Source organism: Nomascus leucogenys, chromosome 9 (assembly GCF_006542625.1).
Source record: "Nomascus leucogenys isolate Asia chromosome 9, Asia_NLE_v1, whole genome shotgun sequence".
In the NCBI taxonomy this organism is placed as follows: Eukaryota; Metazoa; Chordata; class Mammalia; order Primates; family Hylobatidae; genus Nomascus; species Nomascus leucogenys.
Window position 1 is genome coordinate 13,077,203 of NC_044389.1, and position 24,263 is coordinate 13,101,465.

The following is a 24,263-nucleotide window of genomic DNA, read 5'->3' on the forward strand; positions in this document are numbered from 1 at the left end:
GCCACCACGCCCGGCTAATTTTTTGTATTTTTAGTAGAGACGGGGTTTCACCGTGTTAGCCAGGATGGTCTCAATCTCCTGACCTCGTGATCTGCCCGCCTCAGCCTCCCGAAGTGCTGGGATTACAGGCGTGAGCCACCGCGCCCGGCCAATAACAGGTCTTAAGTATACTTCTTCCAGGCTGGAGTGCAGTGGTGTGATCTCAGCTCACTGTAACCTTCACCTTCTGGGTTCAAGTGATTCTCCTGCCTCAGCCTCCCAAGTAGCTGGGACTATAGGCGCCCACCACTACACCAGCTAATTTTTGTATTTTTAGTAGACAGAGTTTCACTATCGTGGCCAGGCTGCTCTGGAACTCCTGACCTCAGGTGATCCACCCACTTCGGCCTCCCAAAATGTTGAGATTATAAGCGTGAGCCACTGCTCCTGGCCTTAAGTATATTTCTTATCAAATTTTAGTCAAGTGTTTCTTTACACCTTTCTCTAGTGACTGTTCCGAGGGAAAATGGATTAGAGCACATTGGTGACACTGGTTCCAACTGTAGAGGAATTATTTTCCAGCCTGACACACTGGGCTCTGTATCAGCCCAGAGAAGCTGCTGTTGCAAATGCTATTGAGTCAAGAATTTGCTAAAATCTTAGTTCTCAGCCTCTTAGTGTGGGACATTGTATCCTTGTGCTGAAATGGCAGGCATAGCCAAAAAACATATTCATCAGACTTGGAAACTGGCAATTCACTAGAATATCTTGATTTTTCTTGATTTGTACACATATTGGAAAATACAGTGAATAGAATGAGCACTACAGATTTGACGTTCACTACATATAATAGCTAATACTTACTCAGCATTTACTGTTGGTTCACTTACTAAATACTTGTTGAATGCTTACTGTGTGCCCAGAACATTGCCAGGTGCTGCAGATCAAATTATGAACAAAGCAAAAATCCCTGTCCACTGGAGCTTCCATTCTAATGGCACCATTCTTGGTATTTTTATCTCATTTAATTCTCACATCTTCATTTTTCACAGGAGGAAAGTGAAGATTTCGTACCACCGCTAGTAAGTGGTAGAGCCAGGTTTCAAATTCGAGTAGTCTGGCTCCGGAGTGTCTTCTCTTAATCACTCAACTATGAGCTCATCATGTTTTCAGTTTGTTTCTAATTGTCCAAATCAGGAAATAATCATAGAAGTCATTTCTTTTGGAATTATACAGGCTTTGGAATAAAACTGGATGGGGCAGAGAGAACAAATAACTAACCTTATTTAGAAGCTGAAATGAAAAACAGCTTGAGAACTCTTATGTATAGTTTTTTGTTAAGTGTGCATCAAGACTACCCTTTGCTTTTTTTCTGGAAAGAAAGCAAGTGACATATTTTTTCTGTTCCCTATACCAGCCAGAAATAGGAACCAGATGTCTGACTCTCAGTTGCTAATGCTCCCTCTTATTAAATAAAATAATAGTACTTAAAACAATGGGAAGCAGGATGTCATATTGGTTAAAACAGCATGGATTTTAGAGTCCAACTGGGATTTAGTCTTGGCTGTGTGGCATGTGTTACCTAACCACTAATCTTCAGTTTCCTCTTCTATAAAATTTAGATAGTATTAGTGCTAAGTACACAGGACTGTTCCGAGCATAAAATAAGAATGCCAGTACCTAATACTCAAGAGAATTCTTTATGAAAATCTATTGTGGAGAAAATCTATTTTTCTCTGTAGTGAGGCATTAATGTTTGGGTTTTTTCTTCCCCGTTAGCTGTTTTTCTGAAGTTCTAATTTATTCTATCTTCTCATGATTATCTGCTCATGGCTGGTCTGAGGGCAGTGGTGTTTACAACTATTGATCACAATCAGTTACAGATTTCTTCGTTCCTGCTCATCATTTGATTAGTCTTAAATCACCTGCTGCTTCATTTGATTAGTCTTAAAAAAACAAACTGAAAAACCTCTGCTCATGGTTGGAAAACTCCATCTTTAAATTGATGTGTCTAATTTAACCTAGAATGTGTCAGAGTTTAGCATGTATCTGCTTAAAACTATTTGCCAATCATATAAAAGTTTTAAATTAAGATCAAGGACACCTTCTATACCCTCCCCTGCATCTCATCCAACAATTGCCTGGGTTAGTTTGACTTCCCAAGTATTTCTCCAGTGGCTCACCACTGCCACAACTATAGTCCAGTAAGCACCTTCACCTTTTGCCTAATGTACCAGAGCAGCATCTAACCTCTTCTAGCTCTTGGCCCTTTAAAGTGTTCTACCCACAGTAGCCAGGATAATCTTTAAAAAACATCAGTATGATCATATCACTAGCCTGCTTGAAACCTTCGGATGATTTCAAGTTGCTCTTAGAGTCAAATCCAGTATTCTAATGCTCTCTGTATCTGGCCCTTGCTTAACTCTCCAGCTTCATATTTTACTCCTCTATCACTCTCATTCACTCTGCTACACTAGCCTTCTAGTCATTTCTTCAAGCTGCCAGTTCTTTTTTGCTGTAGGACAGAGCTGTTCAATAGTACATTCTATGAAGATGGAAGTACTCTATATCTATGGGGTCTAGTTTGCTCCCGCTACCCCCGTGTTGCTGTTGGGCACTTGAAATGTGGCTAATGCAACTGAGAAGCTGTTTTTAATTTAGTTTTAATTACGGTGAATGTAAATAGCCACACATGGGTAGTGTATTGGACAGTGCATTTCTAGTGCTTTTGAGTGTGCTCTTCTGTCTGCCTTGGAGTACTCTCTTACTCCCCCTGGCTAACTGCTACTCATCCATCAGATTTCAATTTGTTGCTTCTTCAGGGAGGCCTTCCCTGCCTCACCAATCTAAACTAGGAAATCTCATGTTGTTCTGTCTCATAGCCCCAGTACCTTTCCTATGTAGCATGTAATAATGGTGAGATTGTTCATTTTTCTGATTTAGCAGTTTGACTCCCCAGTTAAGAGCAAGGATCATATCTTATTTGTTCACCATATCTGATTTGTTCACCATTGTGTAATCAGTTTCCAGGACAGTGCCTGGCAGTTAAGAGAGGGGTTCAGTAAAGCCCTCAAATGAATGAACTTTGCGAAACATCTTCTGCGTTTTTAGAGTATCACAGTTCTTCGGAAAAGTTTTTTTATCTAATCACAGTGACACTCTGAAAGGTATCTCCCAGAATACATACTCTCTAGGGGCTGGTAGAAGGGACACAGGACCTGTATTCAGGTGTCTGTCTTTGGGAAGTCCTAGGTGTTATTATATACCTAGATCCTTCCAGTGATGTAGTGTAGGTTTTTTTAGAGTGTATCTCACATTATCTAATTGGTCATATGTATGCTTAGACCTAAGTTCCCCAGATGATTAATTAAACATATCTTCTCAAATAGCATAGTGCCTAATACACAGTAGTTCCTTGAAGGCTAATTGATAATGCTTTTCTTTTTTTTTTTTAAGACATTTATTCAGCATCACCATCAGACTATTACATTTAGCAATCGACAGCATGGGTGCAAAAAAAAAAAAATCTGCGTTAAAACCCTTTGTTGGAATGCTTTACGCTTTCCACAGAACAGAAACTAAAATAACCTGTTGCACAATTAGTCACAAATACAGTCCTCGAGTTTTTTGCCCATATACGTATTTGTCTAAAACATGTCTCCTTTGTAGCAGTTAGGCCCTGCCGCCACTGTGCTTGGCCGAGTTCATAAATCTGTTGTAACCTGTAGCTTCCCTGTCACTTCTCTGGCTCTCCTCTCCAGCTAAGCCTTGTTTCCTAATTAAAATCTTCTGCCACTGCCATAGCTACTGCTGCTACTGAAACCACCATAGCCACCTTAGTTTCGTGGTTTGGCAGAGTATTGGCCTCCACCACCATAGGGGCCCAGAGCTTCTGCATCCCAAAGTTTCCTCCCTTCATGGGTCCAAAATTTGAAGACTGATTGTTGTAGTTGCCAAAATCACTGTAGCTTCCACCACCTCCTAAATTGCTTCCATCATTACCAAATCCATTATAGCCATCCTCACTGCCACCATATCCACCACCACCACGGCTGTCATCCCAACCAAAACCACCTCCACGACCAAACCAAAGTTTCCAGAACCACTTCGACCTCTTTGGCTGGATGAAGCACTAGCCATCTCTTACTTTGACAGGGCTCTCCTAACTTCACAGTTGTGGCCATTCATAGGATGGTATTTCTGAATGACAGTCTTATTCACGGAGTCATGGTCATCAGAGGTTACAAAGGCAAAGCCCCTTTTCTTGCCACTGCCTCAGTCAGTCATTATTTCAATCATTTCCATTTTTCCAAACTGTTCAAATTATCTCTTAGGTGATGTTCTTCAGTGTCTTCTTTAATGCTGCCAACAAATATCTTTTTCACAGTGAAGTGGGCACCTGGTCTTTGAGAATCTTCTCTTGAGACAGCTCTCTTTGATTCTACAACTCTTCCATCCACCTTATGTGGCCTTGCATTCATGGCTGCATCCACCTCCTCCACAGTGGCATATGTGACAAACCCAAAGCCCCTGGAGCGCTTGGTGTTTGAGTCTCTCATTACCACACAGTCCATGAGCGTTCCCCATTGCTCAGAATGGCTCCTCAGGCTCTCACTGGTTATTTCAAAGCTCAACCCTCCAATGAAGAGCTTCCTCAGCTGTTTGGGCTCTTTAGGAGACTCTGACTTAGACATGACGGCAGGGAGGAGAGACTTTAAAGATGCTTCTTCGGCAGCGTCCACGGGCAGAAAGGCGATAATGCTTTTGAAAACTGCAACATAGTGATGTTAGAGAAGCTCCTGCTTCAGAGGCTTGGGTGAACAATTTGAGGGGAGAGCCTGGAGATTATTAGGTAACAATTATGACTTAAAATTATTTCAAGAGCTGATTTTGAATAAGGCAACAGATTCCCCCACCTACCTTCCTTAAAGTTATAGAGAAGACCAGAAGCAATTCAGGTATGGGAGAAATTCTGAAACGAAGGCCAATATGTAACTGGTGATTTATTAGGTACTATCTATCTTAGATAGATAGATATATATATATATTTTTTATTTTATTTTATTTTTTTTTTACCCAAATTGACTATCATTCTTTTCTGGTCTGTTAGCTGTGTCTGAAAAAAATTGTTTTCCCAAGAGCCTAGCTATTTCTGGAAGATGGGAAATAATGGTGGTGGGCAATGGGAAGCAGGAAGGAGAAAGTGAACGTGGTTACTTTTTGAGATGGTAAGCTAATTGGAAAAGTAGGATCCATGGTGTGTAATTATACATTTACAGGTGGATTCTGAAGAGCCAGTCTTTGAGGCTGTCATCAACTGGGTGAAGCATGCCAAGAAAGAGCGGGAAGAATCCTTGCCTAACCTGCTACAGTATGTGCGGATGCCCCTCCTAACCCCCAGGTATATCACAGATGTAATAGATGCTGAGGTAAGTAGTGCAACACTCTCAGGATCCAAAATGTTGACAAACTCTTACCTTAGTGTTACGTATTCAGAATTGATTATTTTAATGTAGGCACAGAGTCTCCTGTTTTGCCTCTCTAGGAATGCCAGTGAGAGTGGTGCTGGGTAGTCCCCAGGCATATTTCTAAGAAAAGCGAATTTCTTGGCAAGTCAGGCTCTTGACACAAATGAAAATCTGTGGTTCAATTTTGTGTTTTGCTGTCTTTTTGTTTTACATGCCCCTGAGTGTTTTATATAAACACCTGATAATAAACTTTGTCCCCTTCTCCATTAAACATAAATTGTTCCAAATTGCCCTTATGCCACACTTAGCAAGCCTCTTCATTTTTGACATCTGGTAAGCCAGCATGAAAGGAGTTTGATGCATTTTAGTGTCAACTGTAGTCATATCATGTTGAGTTGATTTATAAAAGTGTTTCTCCAACTTAAGTTCTCTGTGATGCTTTTTCATAATTTTTACCTTATGTACCACCTGTGTTGCCTGGACCATACTTCGAGGGAGCATTGATTTATAATATGTAGGTAACCCAGCAAGAGAGTTCCTCTTGCTGGCCCAGCTCTAGATCTCTTAGTTAACTACAAACAGTTTTTCAGTTGTTCACATTAGAAAAGTTGCAGCATGGTCAGTGTCACATCGCAAACTCTTTTTCTCCTATTTGTGATTCTGTCTCTCTTACAACCAATTCACATATCCCTTGTGTCTAGTTCTTTACATTGTGTTTAGGAGCACAGACTCTGGACCCAGACTCGGGCCTGAAATCCCAAATTCACCACTTACTCTGTGAACTTAATATGTCTTAATATATTTGATGTCTTAATATATTTGTGCCTCAGCTTTCTTATCTGTAAAACAGGGATGATAATAGTACCTTCCTCATAGGTTCTTGTTAGCATTCAGTAAGTTACTATGTGAAAGCTTTTAAAACCAAGTCTTTGTACATAAGTGTTTACTACTATTTATTGTTTGTTTTCCTTTCCAGTTCAACTAAGAACTTCTTGGGTCAGGTTAATAGAGGTGCTATTTAATTAGAGCTGTGTCCTTTAGGGTCCCAACAGGAAACAGATGCTATACTCAAAATAGGACAATTTTAGAGTTTCTTTTAATAAAGAAGCTGTTTACAAAGGTGCAAGTTCAGAGAAACAACAAAAGACAGTGAAATAACCTGGATCTAGGACATAAGCTATTAGCAGCCCCTAAGCCTGAAGGGATAAGGTTGAGGAGTGGTTACTAGAACCTTAAAGGAAAGAGAATCATGTAGGTCACTGCCTTGAGAGAAACCTTGACCTTTGGTTGGGCTGATCCCAACCAGAAGCTAGAAGGCATAGGAAGCCCTATTGACACAGTTCATATAAGCCAGTCTTCTGAGCCAGAGAGCAGAGTGGAAAAGGGTACAGAGTGAGTTGGGAGGCAAATGAAAGATGTCCAGTACAGAGTTGTCAGAAATAGACATGGTAATTAAAACAGGACGGTGAACCTTGGGGGAGATATTTCAGACAAAATATGATTCTTCCTGTCACCCAGAAAATAACAGAATCTTTTTGGTTTTCCCCTTAAAATTCTTATTATTAAGTACATGTGTTTACATAATCCCTGGAAGGGCATACAAACTATGTAAAAATAGTTAAATGTAAGCGCTGAGCTAGATGGGAAATACTGCTCAACATATCTGTTTATATCATTTGATTTTTGATCCATCTAGTATATTATCTGTTTTTCAAATAAATTTTAAAAATCATTTCTGGAAACCCAGAGCATAGTTACTACCAGCAGTACTCCTGGAATCACAGGGCTTTGCAAACTTTCTGTAGTCAGAAGTTAATTATTTGCATGTGCCCTTTGTACTCTTACAGTATTACAGGTATCCCCTGTGCCTCACTCTACTGTCTGCTGTATTTCAGCCTTTCATCCGCTGTAGTTTACAATGCAGGGATCTGGTTGATGAAGCAAAGAAGTTTCATCTGAGGCCTGAACTTCGGAGTCAGATGCAGGGACCCAGGACAAGGGCTCGCCTAGGTAAGCTGGTATCTTGGCAGAATGAGGGGATGCTTTTCAACTACTTTTTGCAGGTGACAATGTAGTTGAAAATAACACTCTATAAGAAGTACAGAGACCTCGTTTCAGACCTTTTCTTCTATCATCTCAGACAAGTCACTTTACCACTCTTAAGCTTTCTTTCCTGTAAATCAAGGATATCTTCTCTATCTCCTTCGCATAATTATTTGGAAATTAAATGAGATAAAATACAAAAGCACTTTATACATTGTCAGGCATTACATAATATGTTACAATTTTTTGTCAATATTATTTAGATTCTGGGAATTAGAGATAATTTTAGTGCCACATAGTGGCATGTAAGTAGTATATGCTTCCACCCACCTCTTCACTTCCCCTTATGTGGTTTTTCCATTCTGGAATGAAGAGAGGAAGAAAAGGAGCCCAGTATGGTAGAAAGTACATGGGTTTTGGCAGTTACTGTCAGTGCAGGTACCAGTTTACGTCGTACTAGATGTATTAACTTGGGCAGGAACCTTAACCTCTGTGTGCTTCAATTGCTTCATCTGTAAATGGAATCATCATAGCACCTGCATGTAACATTGTTATGAAAAGTAAATAAAGTTATTTATGTAAAGCCTTAAAACAGTTCTTGGCACATAATAACTATGTGTATTAGCTATTATCTTAGCAAATAGACCTAGGTTCAAATCCAAGCCCCAGCAATGACTGGTTGGGCAAGGTATCAATTTATCTGAGCCAATACATCTACCATTAAGATGAGAGTTAGTGTCTCATCTCAATGTTGGGAGGATTGAATGAGATAACGTATATAAGATACCTAACACTATAGCTGGCACACACTCAGATATTACCATACTTTCCATTTCCTATTCTCTCTGCTTCACTGTCCAAAAGCCTAGGTGTATAGTGTATAAAAATATTTTATAAGTTATGAATTACTCTATATGTATGGGGTGGTATTTTGTTTTATTGTTTCCTTTTATCTGACTGAGGACTCATCATGCGTGCTAAGGTGTTAGTTGATAATTAAGCTGCTCACTGATGGGTTTAGGTAGAATGGTGATTTATCTGCTATATTTTATTTTTTTTAATAGAAATAAGGTCTCACTATGTTGCCCAGGGTGGAGTGCAGTGGCGTGATCTTGGTTCACTGCAGCCTTAGCCTCCTGGACTCAAGCAGTCTTCCCACCGCAGCCTCCCAAGTAGCTGGGACCACAGGCACGTGCCACCATGCCTGGCTAATTTTTGTATTTTTTTGTAGAGACAGAGCCTTCCTTTGTTGCCCAGGCTGGGTCTTGAACTCCTGGACTCAAGCAGTTCACCTGCCTTGGCCTCCCAAAGTGCTGGGATTACAGGCCTCCCATATATATATAAAAAATATTTTTTTCCTTTTTTTTTTTTTTTTTTTGAGACAGAGTCTTGCTCTGTCACCCAGACTGTAGTGCAGTGGTGCAATCTTGGCTCGCTACAACCTCTCCCAGGCGCAAGCAATTCTTGTGCCTCAGCCTCCCGAGTAGCTGGGACAACAGGCGACTGCCACCATCCCCGGCTAATTTTTGTATTTTTGGTAGAGATAGGGTTTCTCCATGTTGACCAGGCTGGTCTCAAACTCCTGGCTGCAATTGATCCACCCACCTCGGCCTCCCAAAGTGCTGGGATTATAGGCATGAGCCACCATGCCTGGCTACCTCTCCTGTATTTTTTAATGGCATAAGTACTGTATGTTCAATGTAGCACTTTTAGATATACAGAGAAGCAAAAAATAAATAAAAATCATCCATCATCTTACCATTCAAAGATACTGCATTTTTTTAAAAAGAGAACTTTTAGATAGGGCATTGTAGGTGGTATTTGCTATTACTGCAAGATGACAAAATGTGATCTGTGTTTCATATACTTTATACACAGATACATATCAACACAAGATAGATTGAAGAACTGAATGTTGAAAAACTATGAGAATATTAGAAGAAATTATAGGAAAATATTTGTATACCTTCTGGATGGAAGGCTTTTTTTTCTTTTTTGTAAAATATATGTAACAGGCCAGGCATGGTATCTCACACCTGTAATCCCAGCACTTTGGGAGGCCAAGGTGGGCAGATCACTTGAGGTCGGTAGTTCGAGACCAGCCTGGCCAACATGTCGAAACCCCAGCTCTACTAAAAATGCAAACATTAGCTGAGTGTGGTGGCGCACACCTGTAATCCCAACTACTCCAGAGGCTGAGGCAGGAGAATCGCTTGAACCCAGGAGGTGGAGGTTGCAGTGAGCCAAGATTACGCCATTGTACTCCAGCCTGGGCGACAGAGTGAGACTCCATCTCAAAAATAAATAAATCAAATATATTTAGCATAAAATTTACCATCTTAACCATTTTTGCGTGTACAGTTGAATCATGTTAAATACACTTACATTGTTATACAATCAATCTCTGTAACTCTTTTCATCTTAACAAGACTGAAACTCTGTACCCATTAAACAGTAACTCCCAATTTTGCCTTTCCTCTCAGGGTAGGAACTTTTTTTTTTGAGACGAAGTGTCGCTCTTGTTGCCCAGGCTGGAGTGCAGTGGCATAATCTTCGCTCACTGCAACCTCTGTCTCCTGGGTTCAAGTGATTCTCCTGCCTCAGCCTCCCAAGTAGCTGGGATTACAGGTGTGTGCCACCATGCCTGGCTAATTTTTTGTATTTTTTAGTAGAGACGGGGTTTCACCATGTTGGCCAGGCTGGTCTCAGACTCCTGACCTCAGGTGATCCACCCACCTCAGCCTCCTAAAGTGCTGCGATTACAGGCATGAGCCACCGTGCCTGGCCATTACTTTTGTTTTTTAAATAAATTATTATTATTTTTAAAAATTGGGTTGGGTGGCCGGGCGCGGTGGCTCTCACTTGTAATCCCAGCACTTTGGGAGGCCGAGGTGGGTGGATCATGAGGTCAGGAGATCGAGACCATCCAGGCTAACACGGTGAAACCCCGTATCTACTAAAAATACAAAAAAAAAAAAAAAAAAAAAGCCAGGTGTGGTGGCGGGCGCCTGTAGTTCAAGTTACTCGAGAGGCTGAGGCAGGAGAATGGCGTGAACCCAGGAGACAGAGCCTGCAGTGAGCCGAGATTGCGCCACTGCACTCCAGCCTGGGCAACAGAGTGAGACTCTGTCTAAAAAAAAAAAAAATTCGGGTTGGGTATCCCTAATCTGAAAATCTTGAAATTCAAAATGCTCCAAGATCTAAAACTTTGAGTGCCAACATAATGCTCAAAGGAAATGCTCATTGAGGCATTTTGGATTTGGGGTTTCTGAATTAGGGATGCGCAAATATTTGGTTATGCAAAGAAATAATGCAGATATTACAGAAATCGAAAAGTGTCTGAAATCTGAAGCACTTCTTGTCGTAAGCATTTCAAATAAGGGTTACTCAACCTACACCATGAAAGCCAGTCATGTAGTGGAAAGAACCTGGCACTAGGAGATGAGACATTTTGCTTACTTAGATTTTTACTCCCATTTCCGTCACTCACTCTAGTTACTTGCTGTTTGGACAAGTCCTTTAACTTCTCTGGGTTACCAGTTCTTTATATCAACAGAGTTAACGTTCAGTCACTAAGGTACTTTCCAACACAGAAAAATGTTTCCTTTTTGCATGATAGCACTCATTATTTGCTTATTAAATTGAACTAAAAGCTAATGAAAATTTTTGTGAATCAGTAAACCCAGAAGATTCTTTGGAGGTACATTTCCTGCATATCTCTGAACAGGCAGCAGAAGGGGCTCCTGCTTGGTTAGAGAACTTGCTTATTGCCCTGACCTTAAGGGATTAAACTATAAATCTATATATCTTCATAGTCTCAAGGTTATTTTTCAGAAGTTCTAGAAGGGAAATGCCAAAGCAGTTTCCAATTAGATTCTTAGTATCGTTTTGTCAGTGCCTTAGAAGGTAGATTGTTCTTACCGTCGTGTCCTCTACCCATCTCTATGCATATTGGCTGCTAAACCAGCTACCAGGATAATGACTCTTCTGCATACAGCAGAAGGAAATTAAATTGACAGCCAAGTTAAAATAGCCTGCCAAATAAGGGATTTTTAGTTATTAACCTTACCCATTACTGTCTCAAAGAAGATAGAATGGAAATTGCTTTTCTAATTTGTGGCTGTCTCCTTTTTTGAACTAAAGATCAGTGCAAATGGAAATGTGAGTCTCTGAACCCGGTTATTTTAGCAGTCCTGCATCTGCCCTATTCCTCTAACAACGTATTGCAGCACACACACACTCCCCTTCCCCTCCTTCTAAAAATAATGACCATGCCACTGCCAGGTTCTTCAGTTTTAGAAATGTTCTTTTTCACACTGTTCTTGTCACATGTCCTAGACAAGCTTTTCTCATTAAAAAGATAAAAATCTCACTAACAAGTACTCCATCACTGGCAGAGAACAAACAGGCTTCTTTCAGGTTGACTCTTTCACTAGCTTTTTTTTACACGGGTCAGATTGTTTGAGTATTGGTCTCCAACTTAGGGTTAAAACATTAAAACCTTAGGAGTTCTTCTGAGGAAGAAAGACTTTCTAGGCACAAAATAGTGGAAGAAATGACAAAGAATAAAAACGTATTTGAATAAAAAAATCATATACAAAATTATGATAAATTAGGAACATAGGTTTGGAACAACCCTTTAAAGGGTTAAGGGGTTGGCCGGGTGGGGTGGCTCACGCCTGTAATCCCAGCACTTTGGGAGGCTGAGGCAGGTGGATCACCTGAGGTCGGGAGTTCGAGACCAGTCTGACCTACATGGAGAAATCCTGTCTCTACTAAAAATACAAAATTAGCCAGGCGTGGTGGCGCATGCCTGTAATCCCAGCTACTCGGGAAATTGCTTGAATCTGGGAGGTGGAGATTGTGGTGAACCAAGATCGTACCATTGCACTCCAGCCTGGGCAACAAGAGCAAAACTCCATCTTAGATAGATTAGATAGATAGATAGATAGATAGATAGATAGATAGATAGATAGATAAAGGGTTAAAGGGTTAAAACCATTTGTGTGTAAAGAGCTCATAAGAATGCATGAGACAGGGCCAAGAGCAGTGGCTCACACCTGTAATCCCAGCACTCTGAGAGGCTGAGGCAGGCGATGGAGCCCAGGAATTTGAGACTAGCCTGGCCAACAGGGTGAAACCCTGTCTCTACCAAAAGTATAAAAATTAGCCGGGCATGGTGACGCATGCCTGTAATCCCAGCTACTGGGGAGGTTGAGGCAGGAGAATTATTTTAGCCCAGGAGGCAGAGGTTGCAGTGAGCCGAGATCACACCACTGCACTCCAGCTTGGGCCATACAGCGAGATGCCGTCTCAAAAAAAAAAGAAAGAAAAGAAAAAAATTAGTGGTCCCAGCTACTAGGGAAGCTGAAGTGGGAGGCTAGGAGGATGCTTGAGCCCAGGAGGTCGAGGCTGAGGCTTCAGTGAGCCATAATTGCACCAGTACACTCTAGCCTGGGCAACAGAGCAAGACCTTGTCTCAAAAAAGAAAAAAAAAAAAAGAATGCATAAGAGAAACAATAAAGATTTGAGTGTACAGTTCGCAGAAGGGCAAGTAAAGCTGGCTACTAGATACAAGGGAGGGAGTTCAACCTAATTAATAATAGGGTCTTATTAGTAATAAAGAATTAAACATAATTTTTTGCCTACCAGAGTGTCAGAGATTTAAAAACTATCCAGTGCCTCAGAAAGTAGAATGAGTTGGCACTTTTATAGTGTTGGTGGGAGTATAATTGGTAACAGCTTCAAAAAGTCACCTTATATATCAAAATAATTTTTTTTTTTTTTTTTTTTTTTTTTGAGACAGGGTCTCACTCTGCCTCCCAGGCTAGAGTGCAGTGGCATGATCTTGGTTCACTGAAATTTCCCTTCCTGGGCTCAAGCAATCCTCCCATCTCAGCCTCCTCGGTAGCTGGGACTATAGGCGTATGCCACCATGGTCATCTATTTTGTTTGTTTGTTTTGATACAAAGTCTCACTCTGTCACTATAGTGCAATGACATGATTTTGGCTCACTGCAGCGTCCACTTCCTGGACTCAAGTGATCCTCCCACCTCAGTCTCCCAGGTAGCTGGGACTTGGGACTACAGGTGTCCACCACCAGACCTGGCTAATTTTTTGTATTTTTAGTAGAGACAGGGTTTTGCCATGCTGCTCAGGCTGGTCTTGATCTCCTGGGCTCATGTGATCTGCCTGCCTTGGCCTCCCAAAGTGCTAGGGTTACAGGTGTGAGCCACTATGCCTGGCTCAAAAAATTTTTTTCTAATTTATGTTCATTACTCAGCATTCTTCCCATTTCTTTAAGAAAACAACCAGGAAAAGTTTCATATTCAGGATATTTATCACAGGGTTATTTATGTGATTGTTTATAACCCAAAATTACAAACCCTGAAATGCCTAAGAATATTATAATCATGTACTAAAAGAGTTATTCATATATTTGGAAAATGAAAAACATCAGGATACAATAATATGGTCACATTTGTAGGTTTTTTTGTTTGTTTTTGGGTTTTTTTTTTTTTTTGGTTTTTTTTTTGAGGCGGAGTCTTGCTCTATCGCCAGGCTGCAGTGGTGCGATCTTGGCTCGCTGCAAGCTCCGCCTTCCAGGTTCACGCCATTCTCCTGCCTCAGCCTCCCAAGTAACTGGGATTACAGGCATGTGCTACCATGTCTGGCTGATTTTTGTATTTTCACCAGAGATGGGGTTTCACCATGTTGGCCAGTCTGGTCTCGAACTCCTGACCTCTTGATCCACCCGCCTCAGCCTCCCAAAGTGCTGGGATTACAGGCGCTAGCCACTGCGCCCGTTCCCCATTTGTGTTTTATAAATGTGCAGAAACAAGGCTGGAAGGAAATTATGTTACATTTTGGTGTGTCTTTGTATTGTGGAACTATGGGTAATTTTTTTTTTCATAATACTTGTCTGTATTTTCCAAGTTTTTTAGCAGTAAAAATGTATATTATATGTTTTATAATCACAAGGAAAATACTTTTCAAGTCTTTTTAACAGGGAGGGGTAATATGTGAGTGGGGATGGTGATTATACTAGTCCTTGAGTTATTTTTAAATTTTCTAAAAGAAAATCATTTTTGTGCTAGAAAAAGCTGAACAGGCTAAATAAAGACTTCAGATTTAACTAAAATTATATCCATTCAGTGTGAAACACTGTTGCTCTCATAGTTATCAAAAGCTCTGTTGGCAGTTGCGGGGAAGTTAATTACTTAAACTCACTTTGGTAGACAGTCTGTCAAAACACAGGATCTGTCAGAGAAAATAACGAAGAGAGTCCTTCACGGCAAAGAAGTTTGGGAATCAGTGATTGAAGAATCCCAGCCATTTAGAGCCATAAAACCCCTGAGTGGCTGGTGCGGTGGCTCACGTCTGTCATCCCAGCACTTTGGGAGGCTGAAGCAGAAGCATCGCTTGATTTCAGGAGTTAGAGACCAGCCTGAGCAACATAGTGAGACCTCCTCTCTTTAAAAAAAAAAAAAAAAATAGCTGGGTTTGGTGGCACACTGCTCCTAGCTGCTCGGGAGGCTGAGGTAGGAGGATTGCTTGAGCCTGGGAGGTTGATGCTGTGGTGAGCTGAGATTGTGCCACTGCACTCCAGCCTAGGTGACAGAGGAAGGCCTTGTCTTTTAAACAAAACAAAACAAACTCCTTTACACATCACACCAACACCTCTTACCAAGTTCCACTGTAGACATATAGTTATCAGAATGTTTATTGGGAAAATTTCAGCCAACAGGAAGTACTGTCAGTTCTCTGGGTTTTTAATATAATCTATTTCCTTTCTACTTCTTTTCTCCCACCCTTCAAAAGGTGCCTGAATGAAATCATATCAAGAAAGAGAGGGCTTTTTTCTTTATTTTGTCTTATTTTTGAGACAGTCTTGCTTTGTCACCCAGGCTGGACTGCAGTGGCATGATCTCGGCTCACTGCAACCTCCGCCTCCCAGGTTCAAGTGATTCTCCTGCCTCAGCCTCCGGAGTAGCTGGGACTACAAACGCACACCACCACACCTGGCTAATTTTTGTGTTTGTATTTGTATTTAATTTTTTTGAGACAGAGTCTTGCTCTGTCACCTAGGCTGGAGTGCAGTGGTGCGATCTCTGCCCACTGCAACCTGCATCTCCCAGGTTCAAGCCATTCTTGTGTCTCACCCTCCCAAGTAGCTGGGACTACAGGTGTGTGCCACCACACCTAGCTAATTTTTGTATTTTTAGTAGAGATGGGGTTTCACCATGTTGGCCAGGCTGGCCTCGAACTCCTGACCTCAAGTGATCCACCCACCTCGGCCTCCCAAAGTGCTGTGATTACAGGCGTGAGCCACCACGCCCAGCCTTCTTTATTTTGTTACTTTATTTTTTGAGACAAGTTCTCACTCTTGTTCCCCAGGCTGGAGTGCAGGAACACGACCTTGTTCACTGCAGCCTTAACCTCCTGGACTTAAGCGATCCTCCCATGTCAGCCTCAGGAGTAGCTGGGACCACAGGCATTTGCCACCACACCTGGCTATTTTTTTTTTTTTTTTTTCTAGATACGGGAGTCTCACCATGTTACCCAAAGTGGCCTCGAACCCCTGGGCCCAAGCAATCTGCCCACTTTGGCCTCCCAAAGTGCTAGGATTATAGTTATGAGCCACTGTGCCTGACTTCTTTAGATATATATATTTATTTTTGGGGGGTTGCAGGGTGTGGGGCAGGGAGTTATATAAAGCAACAGAAATAAGAGCTGAAAAATCAATAGAAAACTTTAAAATTTGCATAGCACAGGAAGTACCTCTTGATTGGTGTGGGAATTTTTATTCATACATATATCATCTGCTGGCATCATATTCATCTACATGGGAAATGTATTTGGATAGAAGGATCACACTTACCTTGTCTATTCAAGTCAGGAAGAAAAGAGGTGGAGTAAGAAAAAGGAATAGGTAGGGGAATAGTGTTCCCAAAGAAGAAACAAATAACTTGTGGTCCTAGCTTCTCCCAACTTGAAGTAATTTTAGGCAGACATAAAATTAGTTCAATCACTGAAGAACCCTTCATTCTTATGCTTTGATTTTTTTATTTATTATTATTTTTTTTTGAGATGGAGTCTTGCTCTGTTGCCTAGTCTGGAGTGCAGTGGTGCAGTCTTGGCTCACTGCAACCTCTGCCTCCTGGGTTCAAGTGATTCTCCTGCCTCAGCCTCCCAAGTAGCTGAGACTACAGGTGCGCATCACCGCACCCAGCTAATTTTTGTATTTTTAGTAGAGACGGGGTTTCGCCATGTTAGCCAGGCTGGTCTTGAATTCCTGACCTCAGATGATTTACCTGCTTTGGCCTCCCAAAGTGCTAGGATTATAGGCGTGAGCCACACCTGGCCATGCTTTGATTTTCGAAGGAGCTGACTCCTGAGACCTACTTGCTGGCTCGCTTTGGAGAGGGTCCACTTTATTTGTCAAGTACATAAGACAAGTGCCCTCTTAGAAAAACCCCATGGTTTATGTGTGGGTGTATATGTTTTATTAAGAAAAATCTCAAACATAAAAATAGTAATATAATGATCCCCCATACCCATCACTCTGTTTTAACAATTATCAACACATAGCTTTTTCTTTGAGATGGAGTTTTGCCTTATTGCCCAGGCTGGAGTGTAGTGGCGCTATCTCAGCTCACTACAACCTCCACTTCCTGGGTTCAAGCATTCTCATGCCTGAGCCGCCCTAGTAGTTGGGATTTCAGGTGTGCGCCACCACACTCAGCTAATTTTTGTATTTTTAGTAGAGACGGGGTTTTGACTTGTTGGCTAGGCTGGTCTTGTACTCCTTACCTCAAGTGATCTGCCAGTCTTGGCCTCCCAAAGTGTTGGGATTACAGGCGTGAGCCACTGTGCCCGGGCTATTTTGAAGCAAATTCCAGACTGGATATTATTCCATCCCTATGTGTCATACTTCCACATGTGTCTCTAAAAGATAAGGAAAAAGTTTTTGACACATCTAGAATGCCATTATCACTGTTTAAAATCACACAATTCCTTATTGTCATAAGTACGTGTTTGTGTAACTTTTTTTTCCATAATTTTTTGTTGTTTGTTTTTGAGTACTTACGTTGTTCAAATCAGAATCCAGACAAAGTCCACACGTTGCTCGCGATTTCATGTCCCTTTTCAGTCAAGGTTTCCACCCTGTTTTGGTTTTTCCTAGCCAATTTCTTGAAGAAGCCAAGCTATTCGACCTGTAGAATTTCCCACATTCTAGACTCTCCTGTTGCATCTTTGTAGTGTCATTGAACACGTTCTTCTCCCATGTATTGCCTGTAAACTAGTGGTTGGACTAGAGGCTTGTTAAAAGTCAGGCTCAATTTTTTGGAAAAAAGACTAGGTGGTAGTGTGGTCCTTCCTATTCATCACCATTAGGAAGCACACAGTGTCTCATAGTAATATATTAGCTTTTGAAATAATGATTCCAGCCCAGCAATTGATGATAATTGTCAAATCCATTACTTCATTAGGGGTTTATCTGTGTTTCCTGTCAGCTTCAAGGTACTACATTTGCTCTTTCAAGTCCAGGTTACTTATAAGATCACTTTGGTCTCCTAGATGCTTCCTGGTGATTGAATTTTCCAAAGCTCCAGCTAACTATACTCTCCATGAGTTCTAATGAAGCACATGCACAGGGGATTTTCTCAAAGAGACTTTGCTCTTTGAAAAAAGCCAAGCCAGGTGCTGTGGCTCATACCTGTAATCCCAGCTACTTGGGAGGCTAAGGCAGGAGTATCGCTTGAGGCCGGGAGTTTGAGACCAGCCTGGGCAATATAGCAAGACCCTGTCTCCAAGAGCCAAGGTAGGAAATATTTTATCAGAGTAAGGCCTTAGGGGAAGGGGAAGATATAAAGGCTGTCAGAATAGCTTCTTTGAGAAAATAGAGAAAAAGACTTTTCCTTTAAAACTCTAGTCTTTTGTTGCCTGGTGGTTTTGATGAATTGGCAGGGAATGTGATCATATAGTTGACTAAATTGGAGAAGGAAGTGTTCATGGAAAAGAGATTTTAGGCCAGGCACAGTGACTCATTCCTGTAATCCCAGCACTTTGGGAGGCTGAAGCAGGAGAATCACTTTAGGCTAGGAGTTTGAGATCAGCCTGGGCAATATAGCAAGACCCTTTCTCAATTCAGAAAAAGAAAAAGAGATTTTAAATCCATCACTTGGATCCTGAGTTTCAACATGCAGCTTTTTTTTGTGACAAGGTTAGGACAGTTCTTTCCCCATTACAACAAAAAAGCCTCCCAATTTGAGTTTTTCAGGCGAAGTGCAGAGAGTGCCTTTAGCCTCTCACCTGCATTTAAGACCTCAAGGATTATGTCAACCAGTCATCTCAATAGGTTGAAATGGTGCAGTGTTGCCGGGCACAGTGACTCACACCTGTAATCCCAGCACTTCGGGAGGTCGAGGCTGGCGGATCACTTGAGGTTGGGAGTTTGGGACTAGCCTGACCAACCCCATCTCTACTAAAAATACAAAATTAGCCGGGCATGGTGGCACATGCCTGTAATCCCAGCTACTCTTTAGGCTGAGGCAGGAGAATTGCTTGAGTCCAGGAGGCAGAGGTTGTGGTGAGCCGAGATCATGCCATTGCACTCCAGCCTGGTCAACAAGAGCGAAATTCTCTCTCCAGAAAAAGAAAAAAAAAGAAATGGTGCAGAGTCATGTTGAAGTTTGCTTTCTAGAGTTTTAATGTCCAGAAATTTAAGTTTCAGAGACTTGAGAGCTACAGCCTCAAGGAAAAATAACTCCCTATTCAACAGCCTTATGATTATCTCCCATTTCGGATTGCATCCCTCAGCCACATAAAACAAGACATCCTAGAGCTGTTTCTGTTGACACTTCCCTGTGACTAGTTACCCATCCAGGGATGCCGAACTAACCCATCTTTTTTCTGCCTTTGTCTTCAGGAGCCAATGAAGTGCTTTTGGTGGTTGGGGGCTTCGGAAGCCAGCAGTCTCCCATTGACGTGGTAGAGAAATATGACCCCAAGACTCAGGAGTGGAGCTTTTTGCCAGTAAAAATGGTGAAACCATTCATTGGGAGGGAGTTTAAATGTCCTCAGTCTCTGGCTCCAGATCATAGCTAATCCAGCCTTAAGAGTAGAAAAGCCTAATAACAGGATCATGTTTCTTACAACAGTCTTGTGCATGTAGTAGGTACTCACTAAACAGTTTTTGACTGTTTAGATTAGAAGATTATGCCTTAGAAATGTCAGTGGCCCTGTGTCAGGGTAAACTCAGACGGCCACCACTAGTTAGGTGCCTTTCTAAGCTGTCTGTATAATTCCCAGCACATTTCATTGGTCGTGCTGTGTTAAACTGAACTGAATGTTAAATTGTGTTGAATTGAACCTAGTGTTCAGTTGAGCTCAGAAGTTTGGGCTGGGCGTGGTAGCTCACCTGTAATCCCAGCCCTTTGGGAGGCTGAGATGGGAGGATCTCTTGAGGCCAGGAGTTCAAGACCAGCCTAGACAATATGGTGAGACTCTGTCTCTACAAAAAAGTAAACAAAAAAATTAGCCAGGCATGGTGGTGCATGCCTATAGTCCTAGCTACTTGGGAGGCTGTGGCAGAAGATTGCTTGAGCCCAGGAGTTCGAGGTTGCAGTGAACTGTGATTGTGCCACTGCACTCCAGCCTGGGTGACAGTGAGATCCCACCTCAGAAAAAAAAAAGTGTGTACCTGTCTCCCTCAGCAAGTCTCTCAGTGCTGAATGAACAAAAGTAATTTCTGAGAAAACATGGAAATCCAACCCTCCTACCTTTTAAGGTTCTTATAATAAATCCTCGCCCTTTGATTAGCAATGTGGGAATACTTTTCCACTTTATGGAAGGATATCAGTCTCTTAGCCCAGTGCCTTATGGAAAAGAAAGGAGTCAGATACTGGATAACAGAAAGCTGTTAAATCTTTTGGAAGTCTTGGAAGGAGGCAGATATGCAGAAAGCTTGTATCTTTAAGAGTACCACAACAGGCATTTTGTTCAGTAGGTAGCTATTTGGGAGCCACTTGAGGATGAACCACTTAAGGAGGGTTCATGATGACAGGTGAAGAAACATAGAGGTGTGCAGATACAACAGGGAAGATAGCAAAAGGTAAGGCCCAAAACTTGCCTAACTGAAATGCTCTGTACCTCTTCTCTCCAAATCCATAGAGCATCACTCGTAAGAGACGTTATGTGGCCTCAGTGTCCCTACATGACCGGATCTACGTCATTGGTGGCTATGATGGCCGTTCCCGCCTTAGTTCAGTGGAATGTCTAGACTACACAGCCGATGAGGATGGGGTCTGGTATTCTGTGGCCCCTATGAATGTCCGACGAGGTCTTGCCGGAGCCACCACCCTGGGAGGTAGGCTGGATGTGCAGGGCAATTATTTCCATCTTACTGTGGCTGGACCAGGGTTTTTAACCTCTCCTGTTGTCTGGCAGGAGCATGAAATATGGAGAAAAAATTAAGGTCAAATGTTATTATTATTACTATTTGAGACAGGGTCTCTCTCTGTTGCCCAGGCTGGAGTGCAGTGGTGTGATCACAGCTCACTGCAGCCTCAACCTCCCCAAGCTCAAGCGATCCTCCCACCTCAGCTTCCTGAGTAGCTGGGACTACAGGCATGCACCACCATGCCCAGCTATATTTTTGTATTTTTAGTAGAGATGGGATTTCGCCATGTTGCCCAGGCTGATCTCTAACTCCTGAGCTCAAGTGATTCACCCGCCTCGGCCTCCCAAGGTGCTGGGATTACAGGTGTGAGCCACTGTGTCCACCCGACAAATACTCCTTTTTGCTTTCAGAAATATCAGTGTAATAGAAGCTGTTCAATATTCATGGATGTTTCAGTATTGACTACAAAGTTGGCAAATCAAGTTCCAATGTGCTGGGTGGGGAACTGGCACTAGTTGTATTTTTGCAAACTCCCAGGTGGTCTTTGAATACTTTTAAGGATTTTATTTTACCCCATTCTTTTTAGATGTCTTCCTTGTCTATAAAACTTAATTGACTTATCTCATTAAAAAATACTTTGTTTTTGCTCTCAGACTTTTAAAGAACCCTTGGAAAATTTGTAGAGGAAAGAGTTCTTAGAAATCTCTCATTCTCTAATAGTCTAATTTGTTTATTCTGAGCAGATATGATCTATGTCTCTGGAGGCTTTGATGGAAGCAGGCGTCACACCAGTATGGAGCGGTATGATCCAAACATTGACCAGTGGAGCATGCTGGGAGATATGCAGACAGCCCGGGAAGGTGCCGGACTCGTAGTGGCCAGTGGAGTGATCTACTGTCTAGGTATTGAGTCTGGGATGCAGGAATGGGAGGGACTTCAATGGGTAATGGACTGTGGGTAAGGATTCCTTTTTACCAGAATGAAGTTCGTAGACTTCCCTTCAACCCTGGTGTGTCTTAATATATTTTCCATTAATTGGGATTATCTTTTTCTTATAAGCGTACTGTCAGATTCCTCTTAGAGTTATTGGAACCCTTGTGGGAAAATTGAAACTAAAATAATTAGTTGAAGCACTCAGAGAAAGACTGAGCAGGAATGGGCATGAGGATTTACCACTCTTTCTGGAATGGTCTCTGTCTTCCAGGAGGATATGACGGCTTGAATATCTTAAATTCAGTTGAGAAATACGACCCTCATACAGGACATTGGACTAATGTTACACCAATGGCCACAAAGCGTTCTGGTAAGACCAGATCTGAGGGAGGGGACAATAGGCAATGCTGTCAGACCTTTACATCTATAATGGTGGTGCATGGGACAAACTGTAGATTAATGTAAAAATGAGATTCTGCTCTCTTCCTTGTCTCTGTTTTCTCTAAATATTAGTGAGGATAAAGACAGTTGATACTTACAAGTAGATTATAAATTTGAAAGCAAAAGCCTTCATGTCTTTGTTCTCTCCCTATGTTTTAGAATATCTAGTACAATTTTGCCTGTGTAGTACATGTTAAATAAATGTCTATTAAATAAAGTCTCTAATGCATAAGGACAAAAGTGTAGCTACTTACCTTCACCGAGAACTTTTTGAAGTGGAGCAGGCTGGGATGTAGAAAAGGAGAGAACACTGTGCTGTTCTAGTTTACTTATTGTGGGTAAAAATTGCTTCAGAACCATAATCACACTCCTTTCCCTCCATCTACGTTTATTGCCACCTTTTTTTCACTTCCTCCCTTTCTCCTAATTAGAAGGGTTGGGCTCTGAGTTAATGAAAGTAAAGAAGAGAACCATTTTTATGATTTATCTTTTATCATTTCAAGTCCAAGCCAAAGAGTTTATAGATGGAATAACTTGTGCTGGACTAGATTATTCTAGGCCCATGTGGGCCCAGTCCATATCCCTCATCTACTCTAGAACTCAGCTAGTCATTAGTGACTGTAGTTTATTTCTATAATTCAGATTCTAGGCTTAGTACCATTCATTTGCTAATGCCTTCATTTTCCCCAGGTGCAGGAGTAGCCCTGCTGAATGACCACATTTATGTGGTGGGGGGATTTGATGGTACAGCCCACCTTTCTTCCGTCGAAGCATACAACATTCGCACTGATTCCTGGACAACTGTCACCAGTATGACCACTCCACGATGCTATGTAGGGGCCACAGTGCTTCGGGGGAGACTCTATGCAATTGCAGGGTGAGGATTTAGAAACGAATCCAGACTCAATATGTAGCCAGAGCAAGAGTCTATGTGATCTGATCCTCACTTTTGGATGGAGACAAGACTTGGGTAGGGGTAGACATCTCCAGTGGCAACTTGATTTTTCTTTTTTAGAGACAGAGTCTTGCTCTGTCACCCAGGCGGGAGTCTGAGTAGAGTAGCTAGGACCGCAGGTGCACGCCACTGTGCCAGACTAGGTTTTTATGTTGCCTGGGCTGGTCTCCAACTCCTGGGCTCAAGCAGTCCTTCCACCTCAGTCTCCCAAAGTGCTAGGATTACAGGCGAGAGTCACCATGCCTGGCCTCCAGTGGCAGCCTTAATGAAGAACTTTTGTGGAAAGGAATAGAAGGCAAATTTCTTTCTTTCTTTAAATTTTATTGAGACAGGGTCTCACCATGTTGCCCAGGCTGGTCTCAAATTCCCTCCTGGGCTTAAGCAATCCTCTTACCTCAGCCTCCTGCATAGCTGGGATTACAGGCACGTGCCACTGCACGCAGCTGACTCATTTCTTTCTTTTGCTTCTTTCCCACTCAGATATGATGGTAATTCCCTGCTAAGTAGCATTGAATGTTATGACCCTATCATCGACAGCTGGGAAGTCGTGACATCCATGGGAACCCAGCGCTGTGATGCTGGTGTTTGTGTTCTCCGCGAGAAGTGACCATTGTTGGAGCACCACCCAGAGCTAGTGACCAGTCCAGTGGACAGTCAGTGGGAGAATCAAAACTCCTTTCCAGAATGTCTGTTTCTCACTATGTGCACAGGGTGATTACAGGCACCAGTGCGTGATGATTGTGCTTATTTGACACATACTCCCCATCATCCTGGTTCTTGTTCCTGAGAAGGGTAGGTAACAGATATTCCAGGAAAAAGAATGCACATTGAATGGATGTGAGAGACCACACTGCGTCTCCCACTGCTTTGGGGAGCACTTCCCTGTCATTTCTAACTTACCACATGCTTGGTGTACTATATGTATGTTGTGCCTCATATGTTGCAAAGAACTAAGGTGAGTATAGCCTACTAGATATGGGCAATATCCAGCCTAGGTAATTGGAAAGATACCAATTTAAGTAAACTTGGTAAAATCCAA

At 42.0% G+C, this 24,263-nt stretch overlaps 1 protein-coding gene and 1 pseudogene across 2 annotated transcripts in view; one reads left to right on the forward strand and one right to left on the reverse strand.

Annotated features, from left to right (window-relative positions):
• KLHL12 (kelch like family member 12) overlaps positions 1 to 24,263 on the forward strand; it is a 41,719-nt gene extending 17,456 nt beyond the window's left edge. Inside the window, exons 5-12 of one of the 2 annotated variants that reach the window (XM_030818630.1) lie at positions 5,259 to 5,408; positions 7,343 to 7,457; positions 19,423 to 19,538; positions 20,667 to 20,862; positions 21,639 to 21,797; positions 22,100 to 22,198; positions 22,960 to 23,146; positions 23,705 to 24,263. In XM_030818630.1, coding sequence (XP_030674490.1) covers positions 5,259 to 5,408; positions 7,343 to 7,457; positions 19,423 to 19,538; positions 20,667 to 20,862; positions 21,639 to 21,797; positions 22,100 to 22,198; positions 22,960 to 23,146; positions 23,705 to 23,831 — 1,149 coding nt within the window. In that variant the 3' untranslated portion in view covers positions 23,832 to 24,263. The remainder of the gene's footprint in view (positions 1 to 5,258; positions 5,409 to 7,342; positions 7,458 to 19,422; positions 19,539 to 20,666; positions 20,863 to 21,638; positions 21,798 to 22,099; positions 22,199 to 22,959; positions 23,147 to 23,704) is intronic. The other variant, XM_003264568.4, reaches the window with a different exon arrangement.
• LOC115836676 lies at positions 3,759 to 4,971 on the reverse strand (annotated as a pseudogene).